Genomic DNA, 24,158 nt, shown 5'->3' on the forward strand with positions numbered 1-24,158 from the left:
TCCTACTCCCCAGCACAAACTTGTCTTTCCTCTCTAAGCATTTCCAGCCATAGAGATTGTACACCACGCTAGCAAGACATTCTGTATATTTTTCTAGAAGAAAGTGCTGTCTAAACATTTACAGCAAAAGCAGTGAACATTCATTTATTCACTACATGGTGTTGGACTTTCATTTTGATTGTAATAATGATAAAATATTTTCTTGTTAAAACAGGGGAACAAATGCTTAGATCGTGCTCACCCTTTGTTCCTGCTCCCTGCTGAAAGGGATGGGAGTGTGGGACTCCACAAACCACAAATTACTTGTCCCTGTTAAAAGGATTCATGTGCTTTGATGCAGATTTCTGTGGATGATTATTAAATCATCTTTTCTGATGCTGTCACCACCTTTGGTACACTACAGTTCTCGCAATTCTGTCTGAAACAGGGTGTTGTATATGAAACAGCAGCAATATTCATTCTTGCACAGGCTTAGGTCTATAAACCTGTGGTGACTGTTTGCACCTGAATGAAATGAAGAGATCTGAAGCACTGCAACAACCACCAGCTCGGAAGTTTTCTAACTGTATTGCTATATACTTATTGGGAAAGTTCCCTGCAATTTTGCTGAAAAAGCAATACCTTTTAATCACTTAGAAATAAATCATAAGCTAAAGTATGCCTTGTAAGAACATTCAAAGGACATACTTCACCAGACCGCTGACCACCAGCCCACAGTCATGTCCCCTCAGTCGCAGGGGCATTTGAGGGAAATGTATAATTACACAGGAAAACTATAGAGAGATTTCTTACCCTGCTATACCTTGAACTCATTAGAGTTACACTGTTTCACATACAGTGTTTATGTTGTATTATAGAACATGACTCTTGTGAAAATAAAAAAGAAGAGGTTTGAAATACATCTAAAGATAGAGAGAAGAGTGAATTTTCTCATGCTCCTTTCCACGTTAAAATCATACTGTCTAAATCAAAGTGAAAAGACAAGATCCCACTTCTGTGCTAGACAAGGCAGATTTGCTTTTCAGGAGAGGAGGGTCTCTTACCTGTGGGGTGGCTCCTGGTAGGTGTAGATGCCAGCGTGCCGCTTCACTGTGCGATACTTCTTGCAGGACTTGGCAGTTTTCACTGCAGCAGAGCCCGTCGCTGCTGCCATGAGGGCAGGTGAAACTCTGCCACCAGAGAGGGAAGCCTTCAGCTCACTGTCAGATGTCTCATGCAGCCAAATGTTATTAAGTAAAGAGCAGTGAGCAACTGCGAGCCCTGCAGAGCAGAGGATTGCTGCCTGCGCCTGGTGCTCCAGCCGTGGAGAGGACCTTAAAGCGGCAGTGCACAGCAGTCCTGGCCAGGGCACTTTTAAGTGGGATGCCCAGAAGTGAGGTAGGGAGCAGAGACCAAGGGTGGGCCAGCTGCAGGGCTTAATTCAATGAGGTATTCCCTCAAAATGCCATCCCACCACTCCACACTGGTCCACGCTGGGTGATGTTTCCAAGGTCAACGTACAGTTAATGTCTCTGTTTCATGTGCTTGAGACAGCGTTCTTCTTGGGTAAAGTAAGAGGGTTTGCATTTTGGCCTTTACTAACAGAGAAAAACACAATGCCATTCTCCCATAGGACTTCCAGATCCTCTCCCAGAGGACAGCCCTGACAGAACATGATGTTTCTGGTTTCCTGGGCCTTGCCCCCAGCACCTCAGCATTCCTTATACCTAAATTTATGGCTTATTCTCTTGGACGTATCAAAACACCTGCTACTCAGGCAAGAACAGATTACCAAGCAATTCACTGTTTCTTGGCAGTTGTAATATCTCAATTATGTTCAACTCCATTAATCAACTGTATCAGTCATTACTATATCATCTTTAGCATTTATAGTAAGTACTGACTAGATTATTGATAACAATAATGGTTATTCCTAGAGATAAAACACTGCAAAAAATCATCTGATGCTCATTTCCCTTTTCTTCAGCTCTACTAAACTATTTGTTACAAAATTAATTTAATAGATACTAAAATTATCTTTACACAGGATCTCTTTAAAGATAATTTATGGACTGGTGCTGTGAGCTGTGAGGAATAAGGATGGCATTTCTGCATTTCACAGGAATGATGCACTCAGTGCCTTTCATATGATGCTTATGAATTATTACATTATAAACTAGCATCATATGGGGATGAACTTCCCAATTCACTCAAAGTATTCATATGCATGATAAAACTGATAGCAAAACACTACTTTTCAATTTTGAATGTCTCAACCAAAACACAGTAGCAATAGCTTTGACTCAGTCACATCAACTCAAAAAGCAACCCATCCATTTAATCCAACATAAACTACTGGGCAGCTGACATACTGTACTTGCCAGCAGCTATATATTCATGGGGTAGAGTCCTCTGACACCATTCCTATAGTCAGCATGAACACCACCCTCTCCATCAGCATCTCCTTGATACTGGTGTTGGGTTGTCACTGCTCCAAGCTTTGCTGGGACCAGGGCAGCTGAAAAACTTGACGCATGGTCAGGCGAATTTGCAATGCCCTTCTGTACCGTAGAAGTTGTGGGTATTCTGGGTTATATTATTAAAAAAGAGCAAAACTGACAAAGAATACTTGATATGAATAGTTTCTATACCCATAATCTGATGCTCAGAATGTGGGAGATAAAGGAAGAGTTTACAGAGAGTTTTCACTTGTTCCTAACTTGGTATTTTCTCTCCTTAACAGCACTATGCACAATGCAGAAAGGGTTTCAGTTACATAAATCAATGGTCTCTTGTAGTTAACTTTTATTTGCAGCCTCTGACAAGAAAGAACATCAAGTTCTCTGCTAAATTTCCTGTAGAGAATAGCACAGGCTGCTTTTTCCTTCTGCCCTGACTTAATCTAAAATAATAACTTGCTGATAAATGTTACTTTTCCATTAACATGGTTCTGTCCTTTGTACTGTACTTATTTAAAGAACTAAAGGGCTAAGTAGTCACAAGCCTGATTATTTGTACTCTGAGAGTTACTTGCATGGTTTTACAGTTTTGAAAAAGTAAGTCCATTCGGTGTAACTCACTCCACACTTTTCAGATTATAAGGAAGGACCAGATAAAGGCAACTCTGTATTTCCAAAATGTAGCCAACAGTAAAGCCCGGAGCACATTTGGTGTATCTTATGTGAAGCTTCCCCAGGAATCTGGGAGAGATTAAGACTTAATATCATTGGTAGTTCCCAGGGATTACTAACTTTCACAGTTAAAGCAGTATCCTTCAATATGATGGTGGTATAGCACTACCAAAACCATTTAAATACTAACAGTAATGATTTACGTAGATTTATTTAGCTGGTATATCTTAACATGTCAACAAGGAAGATAAATTTTGTTTCCCTTTGTTAGAAGAAAGCCTAAAGTCTAAAAAACAAAGGGACAATGCAAGCCTCATGTTTATGTAGCTCTAATCCTGCCAGTGCTGGGGTCACATACATAATATGAAGTTACTACCAAACACTAAAAGCACAATGAGCAACAAGAGACTTATGAATTCAGTGTCCATCTGACAGAAGGATTCGGAGTGCTTTAGAAGAGAAAATAGAAAGCAGGCTTTGAGACCTTATCCCTGAAGTTGGTGGCATCCTCCGTCACCCATGATCCCTGCAATGGCCCCTTTAAAGAGCTCAAGTATTAACTCAGACCACAAAGAGGGTTTTCGTTTTGCTTTTCAACTCAGCAAGCAGTTTAGCAACCAGAACACCCAGCTGCCCATTTCAATATGCTCTATTGAATCCAGAAACCCACTGGGATTTGTTTTACTCTGAATGAATACTACAGAGGTTATAGATTTGATTTCAATTACCATTAACTGGATGTAAAACAGGACATTAACCTTTTACTGCAAAATTTATAGTGGCAGCTCTCTGTGCATAATAGGAAGCCTCACATTTGATCCATAGGATCATTTTGCATTTTCAAACACTTATGCAGGAAAAAGCTGGGTTGGTGAACTCTGCTTGCTGAAAATTCAGGCAAACAGTAGGCTATATTCTCCATGCTTGCCCATTCCCATGGAGTTTCAGTTTAAATTTTACCCATCTTTCCAGAACTGATGTTAAATTCTGGGACCTTTTCAAAATCTCCCTGCTTGGGAGGCTCATGACACTGGTGATCCCAATTCCAAGGAAAGAATTCTGGAAGAACTGAGTTTTTCAGTCATCTCTGTTAAAAAAAGAATATTATACCTCCAGATCCTTAAGTACATAAAACATGTGGGGAAAAAAGTGTTTGGAAACACTCAAAAAGCTGACCTGTACATCTTTAAGTGAACTAGTTATCAGTAGTGCTAGAAACATTCAACCCCATAGAAACCAGTGGTAGGTAATGATGCTGTACAGCATCCAGATTTGTGTGAAAACACTGAAACTCCTCTTAGCTTGAGGACCTTTACTTCTAGAGCTGAAAGAACCAAGATCAAACGACGGCACAGTTGGAGTTCAGAGAAAGATGTTCCATTCTCAAATTACAATCTCGGTTCACCTGTTTAGTCCCCAGAGATATTATAGATGTGCAGCTGGACATAAGAGCAGTTGTGGGATTTCCAGGGCAGCAATGCCAAAGCCATTGTCTTCACTTACTGAGAGTAAAATTGATCTACTGAACTCTGTAGTCGTTGTCCCCTCATAAGATTGTTTGGACAGTTTAATTTCATACAGTAGGTTTTGCTTTTCAGTTTTAGCATGTTCATAACTCTTGCTGACATTTATCAGGCTTGGATCAAGGGGAATACTCTCATCGTAGTTCAATTTTCTTTGTGAATTCACATCCCACATAAAAAAATATTCCATTTAAAAAAGCTCCTCCTGGGCAGTTAAGTGGTCTTACATCATCATAAGATGACTATTTTTATTCTTGGATGAGTATCATAACTATTAAAATATACATTTCTGTGACAGTACAATCCACAACAGAATATATTGAATTCAGAAAATTAGCAAGAGCATTTTAAAGCCTAATACTAAGAGAGTGGCTAAGGACAAATAGAAGGGGAACGGAGGGGGCTAAAGACAAACCAGAAGCAGCCACATGCCAAGCCAAGCACCCATGATGAGGCAGAACAGGCCCCAACAGGTTTTACAGCCAATTCAGCTGATGCACATGGTTGCAGCGTTGCCCTGCTTTGCACGACACACTGCACCTGTGACTTGCAGCTCTTTCAGGTGGCAAGAAAGTAATTAGGCACCATAAGAAAACTTGAAAAATAAGTGTCATAGGCTGTAATGTCTTCTGCTACAAGGGAATCTGTATTTTGTGCAGCTTTGTCTATCCAGCAGTATGACGTGGATCCTACAGACATATGCATTTCACCAGAGACCTTTCTGAAAGCACTGTAACCAAATTATTTTCCAGACTTACATGAGTCGTTACCAGCCAGACGTAGGAGTCAGTGAAAATTAAGAAGATAATTTTAGAACATTTTAAAAATAAATAAATAAAAGAAATTTCACATTTTTGAAGAAAAGAGAAAGAGCTCAAGGAATTAACAATGGCAGAAAGTAACTGGATAGTCAGGGCTCAGAGTTGGTTTTACATTTTTGACTGAGATGAAACCTTGAATTTGCACAATGGCTTTTAAGGGACTTTTGGGAACACATGATATCATTATATTGTCTTACTTTTGTCCCAGGATGAGGAAGTAAAGAACTGTCAACATTCGAAGTGCAGAATGCTTGGGCCTGGTTCAATTCAAGTTGGTTTTCATTGTCTTCCAAACCTTAGGATGTTGGTTTGCACCATTTCTAATATTCATGAAGAACATACCTTCGGTCAGAGCTTAGCATCATGTTGAAATGCATCTGATGAAGTTCTTCAGCTGAGGACTTAAACAGAACAGTCAGAATTTTTTTTCAGCCAAGGCAGAGATATCTGGGCACCAAAATGTCAAGCCTCTAAACTTCCTTCTTATCTCAGAAAGCTTGATTTTGCATTGGTCAAGTTCTTCAGGCCATCCTTGTTCTTCACCAGATCTTCTACCATCAGCAAGAGTTGAGGTGCTAAATGTTTATGTCATGCTCAAATCCCCACAGAGTTTTATTCCATATGCCTAGCATGGAATAACATGACTGACCTCCACACACAGAGTTACCACCCATGGCAGCTGGAACTAGATGATCTTTAAGGTCCTTTTCATCCATAACCATTCTATGATTTAAAGAAATATGAAAATAATTATGCTAATTTTTTTCCAGTATCTTAATGTTGAGAAAGCACACACTGAGGAAGTACAAGAACTGAGTTCTGTCTATGTCTCACATTAAAGGGATTCAGAAAACTCATTTGTTTCCCCTTCTAGAAGAATGCTTAGGCTAGTTAAAGGTAAAAAGTGAGAAGAAAGAAGTGATGCTACCAGTTCTGATGGAATTTCTGGAGTGATGATACTTTGCAAAGTCTTACAAGTCAAAAGCCTGGAAGAGGTAAAGTGCAGCTAAAGCACACATCCATAAAAATCTATGTTCTAGTTTCCTTGCTTTTTGTAACATCCACTCAATCCTACAGCCTAAAATTACACCCCAATTTTAGAGGACCTTTGCCATTGAAATAGTAATATTAGTTCACCTGCATTTATTCTCTAACCTCTTCATAAACCAGATGCTCACAAAAAATGGGAGAGGAAATCCAGATCAGCTTAATTCATTGCATAAAGAATGTTAATTCTATTACTGCATCACCTAGGAGGTTGTTTAGATACACAACAGTTAACCCATTAGCAAACAACAATTATCATTTGTCCAAGGAAAAACTCCAAACACAGCAATTCAAATTATTGTCTGCAAAGAGATGCTCATTCCCCTTGCTCTCCAGGATATTGCATCAACACAGTACTTAGAAAAGTGAGGTGTGCCTGGCTGTGGTTACATGATCACTCGAGTTAAACATCTCTGCATAATACTTCTGACACTCCCTTGTCTCTCTCCACTTCCCAGATTAGTTTTCGACAGATTAATTCTTTGATTCAGCTACCATTCGGCAGCATAATCCTTACTGTGAACCTAAGAGAGGTGGTGGGAAAGAACCAGGAGGATGCAGAGAGTCAGGTGGGCTCATCCCTTTCAACAGTAGCAGGGACTTAGGTCAAAGGTACCATGTAACAACTGCCTGAGAGTAAAGGGGCACAGGATTCCCAGCAGTAGTTCATTCACAGCCTTTACCTTTTACATGGGGTTTCCTTCAAGCTCTGGCTGGTCCCTCCTCTCTTCCTTGAAGATGCACCTGCTTCCTCTGTTAAACTTGTCTCATTTCCTTATTCAGTTCCTGAACTCCTTTAGTCTTCCCAAGCTCAGACTTTAAAGGCTTCACCAAAATCCATTTCCCTGTCCTCTGGGGAAAATTGCTCCCTGCAGTTTTCTCACAAGGAATTTGGGATGAGTTTTCTCTCTCTTTAGACCAAGGAGGCAAAGCAAACCAAATGTTGCTTTCAGTGGCCAACATGCTCACTGGAAGTTGTCTTGTGTCCCATTTCTGTTTCTAGGCATACGAAGTATATGGTAACAACACAATGAAAGACAGTCAAGCATGTACAGAGTTTGCAGTGTTAAAACAGGTTTCAGAAATTCTACTTAGACAAAGTCCATAAACCCTCAGAATCAACAGTACCTAACGAGGATATACAATATCCTTAGCCTGGAAAACAAATACAGCTGCTTACCTCTAGATATAATGTAGACCAGGCTAGTGACGAGAGAAGCTGGCAGCATGATGATTTATCTACAAGAGTTTTCTAAAGGGTAAAAAACCCCCAAACAACTGGCATTAAGAAACACATTAGTTAAAAAAATACATCTATTACCATCAAGAAACTGCCAAGGGGAAAACTTTGAAAGTGTAACAAAACAAAACAGCAAAGCTTTGGAGACTTCAAAACATTATGCCCTGGCACAAAGCTATTTTTATTCTTCACAGAAAGACAGTGTGCTAGCGGCTAAATGCCACAGTAAAATTTGGCATTTCTTGTAAGTCTACCCATAAGACACGCCTTTATTTCTAGGAACAATGATGTTAAGATTGATGTTTACTAAAAGGTGAAAAATGTTTTCGTTTTATACAGTCTCAAAAGCACTGTGCTGCCTGAGCTCTCTACATATTGGATGACCTTGAAAGTGCCTGAGTCATGGACAGTTTGAGCTGCAATCTGAACAACCATCTTAAATCTTATACGTTGTCATGTTCTCATTATCTGGACTTTGTACTTTCCTACCATGGAAGGATTTTCACATAAATTATACAGGAAATGAAGCAAAATGTAATTACAGTGCCCAACAGCTCCAAGGCAGATAGATAGCACAAGGCATGGAACACAGTTCAAGAGTCAGCTTTCAATAAATGTCACCTATTAGGAAGAATCTAAATGAAACATATATCACTAAGCCACCCACTTCTAAATTATGTCATTATCTCATCACTGGAAGAAGCAGTTATAAGGTTACAGCAATTTCAAATAATCAGCTTTCAAGCAGATTTGTCAAAGGGACTTTCATCTTTGCTTTTACACATCACCGTTTGGGCTTTAACATATACTAGAAAATTCTATTATACCATATTAAATTGAGTTATCCCAATGAAAACATCTCTAGTAAGGTTAACCCAGACATTTAATAATCCATTAGCACCCTCAACTTTTTCAACAGAACAAATTTTCTCATAATAGCTTTTTAGTCTCAAAAGGAAGAGACACAGCTATCGAGCTTTTGAGTATTCTGAATTGATGTGATTCAGCTGAACAGGAGGAACACTAAAATGATGAATAAAATCACATTTTTGCCCCTGACTTGAGTGGATGATCAGACACACAGCCCTTACATTAACCATTTATAGGCTGGTTTTTAGAAAAGAGCACAGAACATTCACATCTTCAAGAGAAGATCCCTTCTTAACCCATTTTTACAGAGTAAGAATCTTGGATTTTCGCTTGTTTGGCATTGGGGGCTTCTGTGTGTGCTTCTCAGTGCAAAAGTATTATAAAAACAATGCAAAATACAAAATACAGTTTACAATCATTAAGTAAATACTAACAAAATCATAATATATATTTCAAATAGTCCTTTCTTCCAAGGCCCTCATGATAAAAATGTGTAAGCCTTATTTTGCTGCTGAATTAAATGTTATCTCGAGGTTGTGGAGGTAAAGTGTTTGAGACCAAAAGTTAGAAGAAAAAACTCAAATTCCATAAGCAACATAGACTTTCTCAGATACTGTGGTAATGAGCTTCTCTTTCCTGCCAGAACACTTGAACACATGCTGGTTTTTGTTAAGTTCATATATTGTGTTCACTGGTCTCATGGTACTTTTTATACGCCTCTTGGGTGCGATGTTTTGAGAAAACCCTGTAATAGACAGCATGGGTTTAGCTAAATTAACTCATCTGAGATGGGCTATGAAGATGCATATGAACAGCCTCTAAGGCTCAGCTCATGCAAAGCAGTTTAAGCCTTGATAACAGGATTGTGACTCACAACCCATCATTAATATTTAGCTTTTCATTAACATTGCACAACAGAATTAGTCTGATCAGCTTCTTTTTGCTCCCCTTTCTAGTCATTTCCTGCTTATGGCATCATCATGGAATCCTCTTTCAGTCACAAAATTTATTTTTCACGCATTTTTCTAAAGGTGTGTGTTTGTCTTAAGGTTTTAAGACATGCAGTTCTTCTCACAATTTAAAAATGTTTCCAAGGTGAAACCTAAATGCAGACATTATATCAATGAAACAAAATAAAATTTTTATAGGTTTAATTAAATGAGCGCAATCTCTGAATACTCGTAAATTATCTTATCTGTAACAAATACTGATTTGATTGGGTAACTGGTTTAAATGCATAAAGAATTAAACTGAACCAATTCCAAGTTAGGAAGTTATTTAGTTCAGCCTGTGCAATTTGTACCTATAGGCAAACCTTTAAATTTGTATTCTAATTCAAAACACACAAAAGTGAGAGAACAGAATCCCCGAAAGTCTTGGTTCATCATCTAATTAGTTCTTTTATGATGAGCACATATTTCTAAAGAAATAACGTGTCTAATCATAGGTAAGAAAAGATGATGAAACCAAAGAAATTTTGGGAAAAAAGTCAGTGAAAGTGAGTTCTTATAAAAAGTCTTACTTTTAGGAGTGAAAGGATTTTTCTTTGAGGCTTTGTTTCTATTATCACACAGTGAATCTTCTTCCATCACAAACACAGATGTTCCCTTAAGTCTGCACAAATGCCAACAGCTCTTTGTCTTAATATCCATTCTGGAAGGACTTCTTTGTTAATGAGGATGGATTAGCAATTTATTAAGTAATGCTCCTGCATCTGCTGCTGGTCCTTAGCCTTCCCCTTCAATATGATCCAAGTCATGTACTATACAAGATGAGCCTGAGGAAGGCAAAGCATACAATGAGTGCAGTGCGGAAAAAGGGTGAGGGTAGTATACTGCTTGTATTTGTAAAATAAATTTATCTGTATTATGAATTTGATGCATCTAGGGATGATGAATAGGCTGAGGACCCCTTCACCTGCATGGGACAGTAGGCTGAGTGTTGGAAGTGAACCGGCATTTACTGGTCTGAATTAAACGTAATTAGTTTCACCATTAGATACAGTTTCCAGACCTGGGGAAAATAAAAATTAAAAAATCCCAAAAAACCCATCCACACTCCTCACTACACATGAAAGCATAAATCACTGTAAAGAGCAACATTTCTAGGAGAACTCACAGGACTTGACATCTACCTCTTTGCTGGAGGATTCTGGCCGTCAGGCAGTTCTGTTGATAAATTTTCCTGCAGAAAGAGCAGAAAGCTCCACCATGTGGCCAAGTTGCTTCCTGGTACATTGCTGTTAGAGTTAGCTTTGGTAAATGCGTTTTATCTTTAATTAAATGTCAATTAGCTCTTGGGAAAGAGAACAAAACATTGGGGGAAAAAACTATTGTCAGCTAAACAAGAGAAAAGGTAGATAGTTTACTGGGACATATTCTGACCTTAGTATCTCTTTTAGCTATCACAAATTCATTTGGAAGGTTTGAAATGTTATCCTTGGCCATTGGACTGACTACTCTGCCACTATTACAGTTCTTGAACTAGTAGTTGGTGCAATTTGGGACTTCACATGTACGGTCCTTTCAAATAGCATGGATTCATACCCTTATTTTTTTATTATTCCGCTTTGTTCTTTCCACTAACTTACTTGCAGTACAGTCATGACAAGACGCTTCTGGCTGAAAAACAACTCCAGATACAGTTGTGTATATCTAGTTTAATTATGCAGCATAAGATGGCACTGGGAGGCTGAGATAAGCCCAAGAACACTAAAGTCACAGGAAACTGATTGGAAAGTATAGAAACAATTAAATCCCCATTTGAAGTCCAGATCAGCATTTAAAACTCAAAGACAGTTCTTCAGATTTGTTAATAGGAAATAGTGAGCAATTGATTAGGGACAAAAAAGAGAACCTATGTAACATGAAAGATACTTTTATTATCCTCCTTTCTCTCTGAGATATATGGACTGTATCACTTTTTCATCAAGGGTTGTTCTTTTTCTTTACTTTTATTATCAGAAATTAAGGATAGAGTGTTTTTAAATTTATTCATTTTTATTAAGTCTTCAGTGAACTTTTCAAGCACTAATTTTTCAGTATAGCAGAAGTATTCCATGCCACATTAAATGCTTAATATCTGCAGATTGCTAGAGAAATGACTATTATTTATCATCAGGAAACTTAAATGAAGGGATATTTAGGCTCTGATTCAAAGCCTACTGAAGATTTTCTGCGGTTTTCCCAGTGCTTTCTAAGGACTTTGAAAATGCTGTAGTGGGACCAACTACTCCAGCCATAAGACATTGCAGCAGCTGAAAATGTGGGAATGCAATACAGCTTTCTCTGAAGTCTGGTCCCACACCTTCTGACCTGGAACAAATTCATACGTTTACAGAAACAACATCTGCTGAAAGGTGAAGCTCTTATAAGTAATTATATGGGTTTGATACAAAAGAGAGAAGTCTGATTCAGATGAGTAATACATTTCCTAGAAATGTGACTCATTTTTCTGTCATAGAACAAATTTCTTTCTTCTCACAACGATGAATAATAAAATCAATATATTGTAAGTGCCAGATGATAAAACAACCTTGGAGTGCAGTCAGATTCATAGGAGTTTTTGAAGAAGGTAAATGACACAGTGGGAACAGCAGCACTTCAACTGCCAAAGCATTCTTCTGAATACTACTGTATCAGGCTATTAGTTTAATCCACTCTTTACTTACTATGGAAAATCTTCTTGAAAGAAAATTAAGGGGGCGATGCACCCAATACCGAGCGCTCTGTTCCTCCTGCACACTGAAAGTAGGCAAATTCTGTAAAATAGAAATTTTGAAGTATCGGGTCCAGACGTTTATGCTCTTCTGTTTAAGAACTAGAAACTAATTGGATTTTGTTTTAACCTGATTTGGAATTTGTAACATGACCTAATATGAAGAAACCAGATCAATGGGGTTAGGAACCTGTACTTCTCTGAGGAAAAAAAAGCCAACAGAATAAATCCACAGACATAGACAAAACAACTGGAATCTGAGATGTATGTAACTAAACAAGATTTTATCATTTGAGATGACATGCACTAACTTCCTGGAACATTTAACAATAATGTAATTTGGCTATAGATCAATTAGGAACCAAGAATACCTGAAAGGGAAAGGTTTGAGTCACTGGATCACAAATCCCTGTTTAGAAGGTGAAGATTCTCAGGTACCCACTCTTGATGGTAATGTTACTCTGGCCAGTGCAGCACCTAGCAGGAAATTCCATAATGGAAAGGCATAAATGCAATGCCTAAAGCATTTGTCTCATGAGTCGGGGACGTGTCTGCAAGGTACCTTTTTATAGAGGTAGGAAATACAGCAATCCATCAGCTACCAGACAACAACAGGAAGAATTGGAGGGGAATAAGCTGCATCAAACCTGATGCTGGAGCTCAGTTATTCAGGATGCTATGACTCATACCATGTCCAAACCAATCTGAAAGGAATTATTCTGTGAGACTGGTCTGATAAATAGCATGTTGTCATCTCTAAATGTGCCACAAAGTCCAGATCTCAGAATATCTAAAAGATCAATTATCAATGAGTTTCACTGATAGTTCATGAACCATTCATGTTTCAGCAAATAATAAGTGACATATGAAGATGAATTCTGGAGAGATTCCTAGGAACAGAAGTTGTGGAAGAAACATTGAGATCTCTGAAGATTTTCTTTTAGTAACAAGCATCTTTCAAAACCCAGAAAGCCATGTCAATAATTATTATACTTTTGGTAATTACGCTTTGATTTAGCTCTCACATCTCATCCCACATCTCAGATCCGGTTGACAACTGCTTAATCAATTTGTGTTGCTTTTTTATCCGAATGTAGGTGGCTTGGCTGTTTAATCTTGCAAGATCATCTGTTGGGCATAATAGTCTCTGAGCATTTAAATGAGTGCTACAAAAAACTGCAATTCTCTGATCAAACAGCAAGAAAATGTCTTTTTAAAAAAAAAAAACTTTTTCTGTGTATGTATTTCTAAAGCACAGTTGACAGAACTCCCTTCAGTGGTAGACCAAAGTCAGAGGAACCTTAGGAGGAAGCAGAGTTCACAGCCTCTCAGACTACTCAGCTCTTTGCAAAGCTTTGGACATGAGCTTTTTATGGCAGTCCTCTGCCATGGCCTCATGAAATGGTGCACAGGTACTCCAGTTCAGAAGTTTACCTGTGATAAAGCAGGTATGTATTTAGAACAAAGGCATGAGCCATCACCAAGAAACCATTTCTTCACTGCCTACCATAACAAGGAAACAAGGTCACTAGAAGATAAATCTGAGGACTGGAATCCTCCTGTTGGCCAAGTGGATGGTTAAACATGGCCAGCTTACATGCAGAGGGGATGGTGGTGGTAGGCCAGCTTGTTAGAGGTCTTCAGGATGTTCTCCCAAGGAATTAAAAGAAAAATGGTATTCAGTGTTATGAACATATTTCTACCTGGGTGGGTTAACAGCCTCTGACTACCCTTCTGAGCTGAACTGCTGCTGCTGAAGCACTAGAAGCAGAAAGGGAAGCTTTGACAGGAACACAACAGCACACATTGTGGCAAAAGGCTGACTGCTGGCAGCAATACAGCAGCAGGACACAGGGATAAGCATCCTCAAAAGGCGTTAAGACTCTTTAGAGAAGAAATTGTGAACTGAATGACTTATACCTCCATCACTTGATCCTGTCAGGACAAATTTGGTTTTGAAGGAAGTTTGGTTAGTCTCTGCTTTCCTATAAGCTGAATCCACAAAACCCTCAGGAAAACGATTGCTATTTCTAGTGAAGTGAGCATCCTTTGTTTCACTGATTTGCAGAGCAAAGAACTGCCAAGAAGACATCAGGGGAGGACAGTAAAGCAGTTATGAAAAGAAAGGAAATACCGTCCCCAAGTCAAATTTGGCTGGTTGAGTTGGCAGGATGGGAACAGTAAGGCTATAATCAGAGAGAACAGGAAAACAGGAGGCATCTAAGTTGATGTAAGGAAACAGAAATGGACTGTTCAGCCTTTCAGCCTATCAGTACTGCTGTGAAACACAGCTAACCCTTCCAAGGCTCCTTGGGGAAGTCAACAGCAGCTCTGATGGTTGCTGTGCCATAACACAATAGATTCAGCTTCAGCATGAAAAGAACCTTCAGCTGCTTGCAACCAGTACCCCATACCCTGCATACTTACTCTTATAAGTCTATGATGATTAGGAGAGGGGAAAACAGGATTTAAATGCGAAGAAGAAATTGTCTACCACTATCTACAATTGCTACTCATTGACATGTGCCGTAGGACTCTGCTTACCCTGGCCCAGTAAAATTAATTGTGACAGGGAAGTAAATGTTAGAGTTTAGATTTTACCAGCAAGGCTATGTGCTGCTTACTACATGAGTGTCCCTCCCTGGCTCTGCCTCAGAGAACACGAACAGAGTCCCCTCAAGATGGCTGCAGAGACTGCAGAGTTATAGCTGGAGGTGCAGAGTCTCTGTCAAAGGGGTCAAGGTATTTCGAATGCACATGGACACTCTAAAACATTGCTTCTTTCAAAACCACAGATCCTTGTGAGATTTGTCAAAACCTCACTAAAAAGGATGGAAAAAATACTTAAATAATTCCCAATTTTTTGAGGTGATTTTTTTTCTTCCTATTTTTAATTTTAATCTTCTCATTCAGTTTGTGATCATATGCTGCACATGATTCAAATCATCACCATCAGATTATTTTTTCTTTCTTCTTTTTTGAAATAGAAGTTTTTTTGGAAGATCATTTGAAGTCAGTACATTTCTGTCTTCTGCAGTCAGGCTTTTTGTGTTGATTATACTTGATTACACCTTTCATCTCTCCTGTCTTCGGCTGCCTTTCAGCGGTTTTTATTAACATTCATGGTGCCTGGTCACTATACACCTACCAGTCTTAATTTTGTGTTTTATGACCACTGGCCATTTCACGTCCTAGCTCGACACTGCCTGTGGGTCTAATTCAGCCAAGGAACATATGCATAAATCCAAACATAAGCTTGAGTGTGAAAAGCCTGGCCAGTCACCTAGGCCTGGAAGCCTTGCCCTGGCAAAGAAGATCACCACCATTGAAACAGAAATGAAAGCCAAGGACTCCTACTCACTCTGTCTTAATGCAAACAGCTGCAATCCAAATTCTACCTCATCCCACCTGAAACAGTTTTAGCATGGGTAACACAAAAATTTTAGTCCAGATCTACATGCCTTTACCCTAACTGTAATTTTCTGAGATCTGAAGGACATAACATTGATTTTAGCTTGCGAACCTCTTCTGTAACAGATATTAAATGTCAACACAGCCCAGGATCCCTTTTTCACCCTGTATCTAATTACAGCATTAGTTTGGAAAGTCCCACAGCAAAAACCTACAGAAGACTGCTCCAAAATATATCTCTCTCCTTCTCTTGGTTGAAATCTTGCTCTTACCAGGTTTCTCTGCCATTCGAATTTTTAGACTTCTTCAAATCCATTCAATATGCCTATAATGGAGCAAATTTTGGCTAAAACTAAAGCCTACCTATTTCTACCCAGTAAGGCTTTAGGCACAATTACTTACAGATTTACATCCCCTTCTTAACATGCACCCATTTGTCAAACCAACTTCTAAAGTTCAGTCAAAAGTGTTGATGCCAAATTCAGCCACAACTTTAGCATGGAAGCCAGCTACCATTGCAGACTTTGACTTTCATCTAGGTCTAATGAGAAACCCTATTGTTATCCTTTGAATGTGCCCAACTATCAGCCAAAAAACTCTACCCTCACACACATACTTAGTACCTTTGGGTTTTTTATATCCCTCTTCCTGCCCCAGCAGTGAACAGAATGATTCAATGTCAGACTTCCATAGACCTCGCTCATCAGAAATAAAACTACCCTGATCCAGCGTTTCAACATGAATCAAACTTCATGGCCTCATCTAAACCCAGTCCCTAATTTTCATGATTACAGTGTATGCGAAGTAATGTGAGTCACACAGATAATCGGTTTGGATAAGGCCATAAAGACTTTGTTCTCTAAGCTCTGAATGTGCACATTTAACCTTCTGAAATCGATTTCTATAGCCATTACTAGTTGTTGTTTCATGCTTGTGGATTTGAGGCTTGGCTCTTAGTGAAGAGCTGATTGATTAATTTCAACATTGCAGAAACATCATTTAGCTAGGGGGACATTTCTGGAGTTTAATTTTCTAACTGAAAAACAACCATAAGGCAACATTAAAATTATCTAATTTGCAAACTCTGAACCTTTTCATGAGAATTTGCATTTGGACATATTTAAAAATAGTTTGAGTCATTGTGTCACTGAAATTAGACGCCTATAACTTTTCCCTTATTTCTAATTATGGAATCTGAAAGAGATTCTCTTCTAGCCTGCTGCAATTTATCCCTTCTAAAAAGTGTGAGAATTAAGAGAAAGAGAGTTAAGACACCCCAAAACAAGGTCCAGAACATACCATGTATAGGTTGAGGACCTAGACCTGTGCTTAAATACATAAGAGACAAATGCTAAACCAGGCAGAACTATTTATTTTAGGAATATCTCATTACTCAAGCAGAAAGGACAGTTAATCACTTTGTTTCTGTTTCCCTGGGAAACTGTTCCATTAATGGATTTCCCACCAGGAAAAATTAATACTTTATTAATATTTTATTTGAAATTAAATCCAATTGTGATAATATGAAGAAAGTCAGATTGCAATTTAATTTCTTTTGCATTTTCCCTTCTTATTTAATTCAGGTTGTGATAAAGAACATGAAAATTGGAGGGGGCATCTTTTTATATCTACACTTCATAGTTGTGAGAAAAGAGTGGGTAGTAGTAAATATTTGTGGAAACTTTAAATCATAAGAAAACACCACGAAAACATGGAACACTTTCATGTATAATTCACAGATCAGCCTTTGAGGAGAAACAAAGCACACTGCAATATTCTAAGATTTTTAAAAGAAGTGATAATTTTTTTCCAAGCTTGGGAACAAAGGAAGTTGCAAAAGAAAGATTCCTCAGTGAACACAAAAGATGAAGAAATTGTATCCTCAGATGAAGTATGAGAAGAGAGTTACTTTCCCTGCTCAGCAAATTACTATTTTCCCCCTTTCACAGAAGTCCTGTAATGGCTTACTGGAGGTTATCAAAAACCCTAGTAAGAAATACTTTAAAAATATATCTCAATTAATGCATAACAAGAATTGTCAATCAGAGATGAACTCTATTATTTTTTTCATGTTTTACATTCTGAAGTAGGATTTTTTCCAAATGATGATACATGAATTTTAAATGTTAGTATTAAATTATTATGAAACACGATTCTGAATATAAACTTTGCCAGTTGTTTTAAATGACAACATATTCTGCATGCGTTTCATTTTTCTATAAGTGATAAGTACAGCTGACTATACATGTATATCTTATAAAATTATGGAAGCAAATGGAATATTAAAATTGCTATGAAATTATATATGTTCAGACCACTTACGGTCACTGCCTGAAAAGGCCATATCAGATGTATTCAGTAGACTGTATTGTAGGCTGTGTAATTATGCAGCAAAACAAGCGACACAAAGAACAAGTATATTCTAAATGGATTTATGCTATCTAATAATGGTGGCTTTGTTGATCCCGCCTACTCCTCTCCAGAATCTGTTTGATTTTTACTCTGCTGATTATACAACTGATCAATACCATACAGTTTTTCCTCAGCTGAGAGGCTCACCTTTTCTTTACTTTAAATGCTCTTCTGTGTGGTCTTATGGTTCTGCATGTTTAAACTACCTTAATGCATGTTTGACTTTCAGGAAGCACAAAAATGCTGAAGAACACTTACAGATGCCCACGAAAAAGTTCCCTTACAGAAAGGTCACTTCATGTCTAAGACAGTTAGATTTATTTGTCCATCCGTACCCCTGAGGTTATGGACAACATACTGAAATCTCTTAGGAAAAGCCTAGCTGCTTAACAGAAAACTAAGCAGTGAACAAAAGACAACACTTTGACTAGAAATAAATCTTGCCTAATTGGGAAAACATACCCTTTGAGAGTAATTTTTTCCCAGGATAGAAATGTAAACTAACTGTCAGACAACGTGTTGTCTCAGGAATCCTTGTCTTGGGGCAATTCTGGTAGGATAGCTGAACTGTGAGAGAGAAGTATTGGATGTGCTCTACAGCAATTATCTCCTGTTAATGTTGTTTAAGAAAGCAGCATCAAGGTCTTCCTCTTTCATGGACAGCAGTGCCCTAGAGGTGGCTAACTCATTCTTACACAATCTGAGAAATAGCTGTATATGAAAGAGAAGGAGAGTCCATCCCTTATTTAGCTAATTAAGCAGAAAACCAGTATTAGCAGCTTTGAGAAAATCAAAGACAAATGTAAGCATCTGGTATTTTCCACTCATCCTTTAGCTTGGGCTTTCTTGGCATATGAGCTGTCTTTTGGCTGATTTCCACTACAAGCAGAGAGCTTGCACTACAGGAGAAGTCAAGAAGAGTCCTCACTTTCCCACCATCCATCCTCACTCTTTTCCAAAACCACAGTGATAAGGCCAGAGTAATCAATTTGGGCATCCCAGGCATAGCGGGACATGTGACTCTCTCCTAAAAAATTTAAAGTATATACAGTTGCAGTATTTTTAACATGTTTTCCCTACACATCATATTTCTTGGGGATTCTTGATGGCCCTTTTGGCAAATTCTTTGCTTGCTGCCTCCTCTGCTACAAAGACTGTTTTCCTTGTCAATCCTAGTCGCATTTGGGGGGCGGGGGAAGGGTGGGGGAAATAGCCAAGACTGCCAACAAATCAGTGACAGAAGAAAAAAGAATCTCTCTTCCTCCTCAAATATTTTCATTTATCTGCCTTCTGTAAAAGCTATGTTCCCACATTTACCAGGGGTTGCAATCATTACTGAAAATTTCATGTTATTCATCTTCAAAACGATGGTGCTTGAAAAACATTGAGTCTCTTATCTGAGCTTATTTGGTTTTGCTTTATCAGGAAAACAAATTTGCAATAGCTGGTGCCCAAAATAATTAAAACCTGTTTTTTGCACATGATGAATACAGGTCTCGCACACATTCCCTCTAAACAGTTCCAGCTTTGGTTCAAGCAAGACTACAGTGAAATGTAGTTTGGGGTCTCATATATAACATCAGAAAAAGAAATCACAGCAATATAAATTATAATTTGATCTCCAACATAGACAGTTTAATAGACCATGATTTAGCAAAGCATTTAAGCAAATGTTTAAATCCCATTGATTTAAGTGGGATTTAAGCACATATTAAGTACTTATTTGAATTGAGGCCATACTGTGAAGGGAGTCTTAGAACAAGGAAAGCACAGTAGGCTTTGGAGATCTTTATTTGCAGCTCAGATGTTTAACTTAGCAAATTTGGCTTGGGAACCTGTGTAATGCAAAAGGAGCCAAGGACAGACTGCAAGAACATTTGGCTGCCCAGGGTCACTTCAGGATAATGCAACATAGGAATATAGGATGGATTTAGTTTCTAAAATACTTTTATCTTGTAATTTACCACATGTAATGTATAATTAAGGTGGTTTGCCTTAATGCGTCATTCAGCACTTCATCGTACATAGAGATTTCTGATGCTGCCAAATTTCTTGTGCTCTATTTTATTCCTCTCCTGTTTTTCCCTCCCACTTTTAACCCCAACCTTCTGGTTACAGGGTGAGGAGGAGGAATATGACATTTGCTGTTTGTCACTTAACTCTCACTGCATAACTAGGAACATAAAATGCTAACAGCAACAAGTGCATCATCCTGGAATATGAAGACGTGGTTCTCCAAGAAGGGATCAAACCAGACATTTCATCACAGTTAAAGGAGTTCTGTTAAAATTATATAATTTCTCTCATAGGTGTCCTGAAGTGATATCAAAACTATGTTTAGTCTATATGTACTTTCCTAAATATTGTAGCTGTCACAAAGTATTATATTGCCTATAGGATGACTTATTTCCTTATCTTTTCTTTTTGACTCCAGATATTATATAAGTTATTTAACTCTATTGACACTGCTGCAGATGGTTGAACTATTTCTATTTATCTTGCAGAGTAGGAGTTAGCTTTTGGGGACATTAATAATTCTTGTTGTCAGGTTTTCTTTTTGGGAATAAGCCTATTTCTGGGGAGGTCTGGGAAGCTTGGTTTTCTCCATCTAATAATAGCCCAACAGGAAACTGAACATTATATCATGTCCAAGCACTGCTATTTGTAGTGAAATTAAGACTCAAGGTTTTATGAAATTACCTATTCATATTTGAAAACAGATTACTTTTGAGACAAATTCTTATTTAGCAGTATGCTCTGAGATTTATCAGAAACCTTCTTCTTGGTACTATCTTCATGGAGGTCCAAATTAAAACATGACCAGATTTTAGAACCACATCTGAAAAATTTCCCTTAATTTCATTAGTCAAGCTTGTTTCTAATAAGCATTTAGTTATATAGATAATGCTGTCAAAACCAATAATATCCATAATTCCATATATAAATAGTAAAGATTACTTTCTGTTAGACAAGGAAGATGAGCGATGTTTCCAGCATTTAATTTGGTATGGAGAAATTCTACTAACAAAACTAATACTTGATTTATAGATAAAATTTGCACATTTGTGCTGAACAAATTTACAATAGTGCTAGAAATTAATCTTACCCTTCCTGAGTCCTGCCAAGTGGGAAACTTTCAGAAAAGCAAGTTTCATTCCAGTGAAGATTCATTGTAGTGGCTGTAAATGGACTCATGTAAGTACATACAATTATTCACCCAGCTCAAAAACATCTCTCTAAACCAGTGCAAGACCAATTTAATTATATGATAAACTGACTTTTCTGTCATTACACTTATTTCTGGTAATTAAACCCTGCTGAGGAAGTTGCATTAACCAGTGAAAATCCTGACCCTTATGGATGCAGGTGAAGATGGGTACACATTAATCTAAGCATACAATCAACCCTACTTGTTCCCACCTGAGTGCATGCAAAATACTCTAAATCCATTACATAGACTTGTTTTGATTTCTTAGTACTGTGTTAATCCCAGCTTGAAATATAAGACACAACAGTCTCTGAACTGAGACTGAAAGTGTTTCTCATGATTAGCAGAGAAATTAGGAAAATACTTAGCCTATTAAAATGAGCATAGTCAGAAATGTGATTGGACAGTGAATGAATCATTCCTTTCACAGTGATTTAAATAAAGTGGGTTCATGGTTCGTGCTCTGTGAGTGTATTACCTGACATTTCATACAGTGTGACAGAAAACAGAAAAAGAAACTAAGGTTTAGCAACAACATTCAGAACATGATGACTACTTAAAGAATGGTCAATATTTCCACTGTAAACACTTATCCCAAAGCAATTTTTGCACTACCCAGCATGTAAGTATTTACAATGGAAAGAGGCTTCATTTGAATTCATTCTCAATCATTCATTCTCATTTACCTCCTCAGTTGGTTAAAATCTTTTTGGTAGTAGTATAACATGGCTACAAAAATCTTCTGTGGGATAAGATTCACTTGCAGACTCTCCAAACAGCCTAAACTCTCAAGCAGGAGAAAGCAAATAGCTTGCGTAGTGTAGTAATACAGTGGGTTTGTGCTGGAGGAGGAAATATTTAAGATTTTTCAGTAAACTTTCTGTTCAGTATATTACACATTGGACGGATGTCAGTTTTATTCAGAATTCATGTCTCATGTTGTCTCTCTTAAAGTAAGTACTGAAGAGGTGCTGTTCTCATTCAGAGAATACAAATCCATATTCCATTTCAATTAATTGTGAAGTAGGAAACTCAGGAATCACAGTGGGTCTGAGAATCTTGTGCCTGTGGAATTAAAACGTACACAGTAGTCACAACCCAGGTAGTTGTTTTTTTTGTTTGTTTTTTTTGGTGTTTTTTTTTTGTGGTTTTTTTTTTTTTTTTGGGGGGGGTGGTGGTTGGTCACTTTTTGTTGATTTTTTTTTTTTTTCATTTGGGTTTTTTTTTTACATTATCATGAAAATACTTGATGATTTAGGACAACTGTCAGTGTCTCTGTTCTAGAGAGGGTAAAGTCTGGCACTGATGAACTGTAACCAACTCAAAACCAAGGGCAACTGCACTTAGTTTGAGTCCTTCTGAAAGGCTCAGCAAATGCAACACCACTGCTTTCTGTCCTTTGCCTCGTTACAGTACTGCCAGCACCATGAATGAAGAACTAAAGCGGCATTTATAGGTTATGTCTTTTTTTCAGACCACAGGAATCCTGAAGTACTTGAGCTAATGCTACACAAGCCTGCTTGAGCCTTGGAAGCCATCCAGCAGTCACAATAGAGAGATCAGGAGAGATTAATTTCATCTATTGCTTGAGTAGAATATCCTGCTTTAGGGTAAAATAGCACTTTTTGACCTCATCCTGGTAAGATTAGACTCTTCCTGGTACCAGAGTTATTTTAACACATTGAAGGACTTTATTGCAGGTTTCAGAGACGGAAAACTGCTGTTTTCATTTCCTTGGGTTAGTATCAGTTTAAAACTGTATTCATATATTCTACAGTAATATATATAATATGAATGCACAAGGTTGGAGCATCACAGAAGGCTCCTGGGCAAGCCATTATCAACAGCATGGCACAAGTAAAGAGTCAGCACTTTGCCTGGCAGGCAAGAATGCAGTTTCACCACCCCAGCTCTTTGCCGTTCTAAGACATCTACTGGGACTCATCCCGTGATGACACTTTAAAGGAATGTGATGACCATTCAATAAATTCCCAAGACCAAGACCCAACTTGGTCTTGGGAATTTATTGAGAAATCATCCCAGATGAGGGGGGAATTTACTGAAGGAATTATCCAAATGAGGCTGGAATGCTCTAAACAATGTACTAGGTCTTGTTTATTGCTAGCATCTAGGGGATAAATTATCCCCTCAAATGGCAACTAAAGCCATAAGAGGGAAAAGTTATTTGGTAAATGCACCCCAATAAAACAGAAAGAATCATCCTATTTTCAAAAGCAAACCTATTTTCAGGATTTTGAATTCTCAGCTATAAATATTGAAAATCATCTAAGAAGCACTTTGAGATCTCCTTAGACATGGCCAGAAGAACAGACCTTCCAGCTATTCCTGGTCTTGTGACATTGGCATTAGGTCATTTTTTATAATTTTCCACCATAATCTTTGTCTTGTCCTCCACAACTCATGACCCTCTAAGGCCGCTGAGGAACAGTGCCACAGACAGTTTTCCCTGTGCTTTCCTCCATTTTTATATGTTATTCTTTATGCTTTGAATGTACTGAGGTGGACTCAAAAGGCATTTACTTATTCCATGTCCTACATATTTTATACCAGAGCTATGATTCTATTATGCAGACATTTCTCCTGCATCTCAATGCAAGCTGTAACTTACTTGCAGGTAAAAGAGTTTGTCCGTATGAATTACTGCTAATAGTTTTTAGGAATATAAAGCAACTAAATTAAACAATATCCCTATAATCAAATACACAATAATTGCTATAATTAGGTCTTTTTATCCTTTTTTTTTTTTTTTTTCCTATAGTAAAACAACAAAAGGTCAGG

General features: G+C 38.0%; 1 protein-coding gene and 1 long non-coding RNA gene across 2 annotated transcripts in view; both read right to left on the reverse strand.

The window, feature by feature from the left end:
* TMC3 (transmembrane channel like 3) overlaps positions 1-3,478 on the reverse strand; it is a 28,919-nt gene extending 25,441 nt beyond the window's left edge. The window contains exon 1 of the mRNA XM_030498062.1: positions 1,044-3,478. Within this exon, the coding sequence (XP_030353922.1) occupies positions 1,044-1,153 (110 nt within the window). The 5' untranslated portion in view covers positions 1,154-3,478. The remainder of the gene's footprint in view (positions 1-1,043) is intronic.
* A 4,903-nt stretch (positions 3,479-8,381) lies between these two features.
* On the reverse strand, positions 8,382-23,111 carry LOC115613174. Its single transcript, XR_003993296.1, has 4 exons — positions 22,046-23,111; positions 21,258-21,330; positions 10,134-10,388; positions 8,382-9,356 (listed from the first exon to the last, which is right to left on the reverse strand). It is a non-coding gene; the product is annotated as an uncharacterized LOC115613174 (long non-coding RNA).
* Positions 23,112-24,158: the final 1,047 nt, after the last annotated feature.

Source organism: Strigops habroptila, chromosome 9 (genome assembly GCF_004027225.2).
Source record: "Strigops habroptila isolate Jane chromosome 9, bStrHab1.2.pri, whole genome shotgun sequence".
Classification (NCBI taxonomy): Eukaryota; Metazoa; Chordata; class Aves; order Psittaciformes; family Psittacidae; genus Strigops; species Strigops habroptila.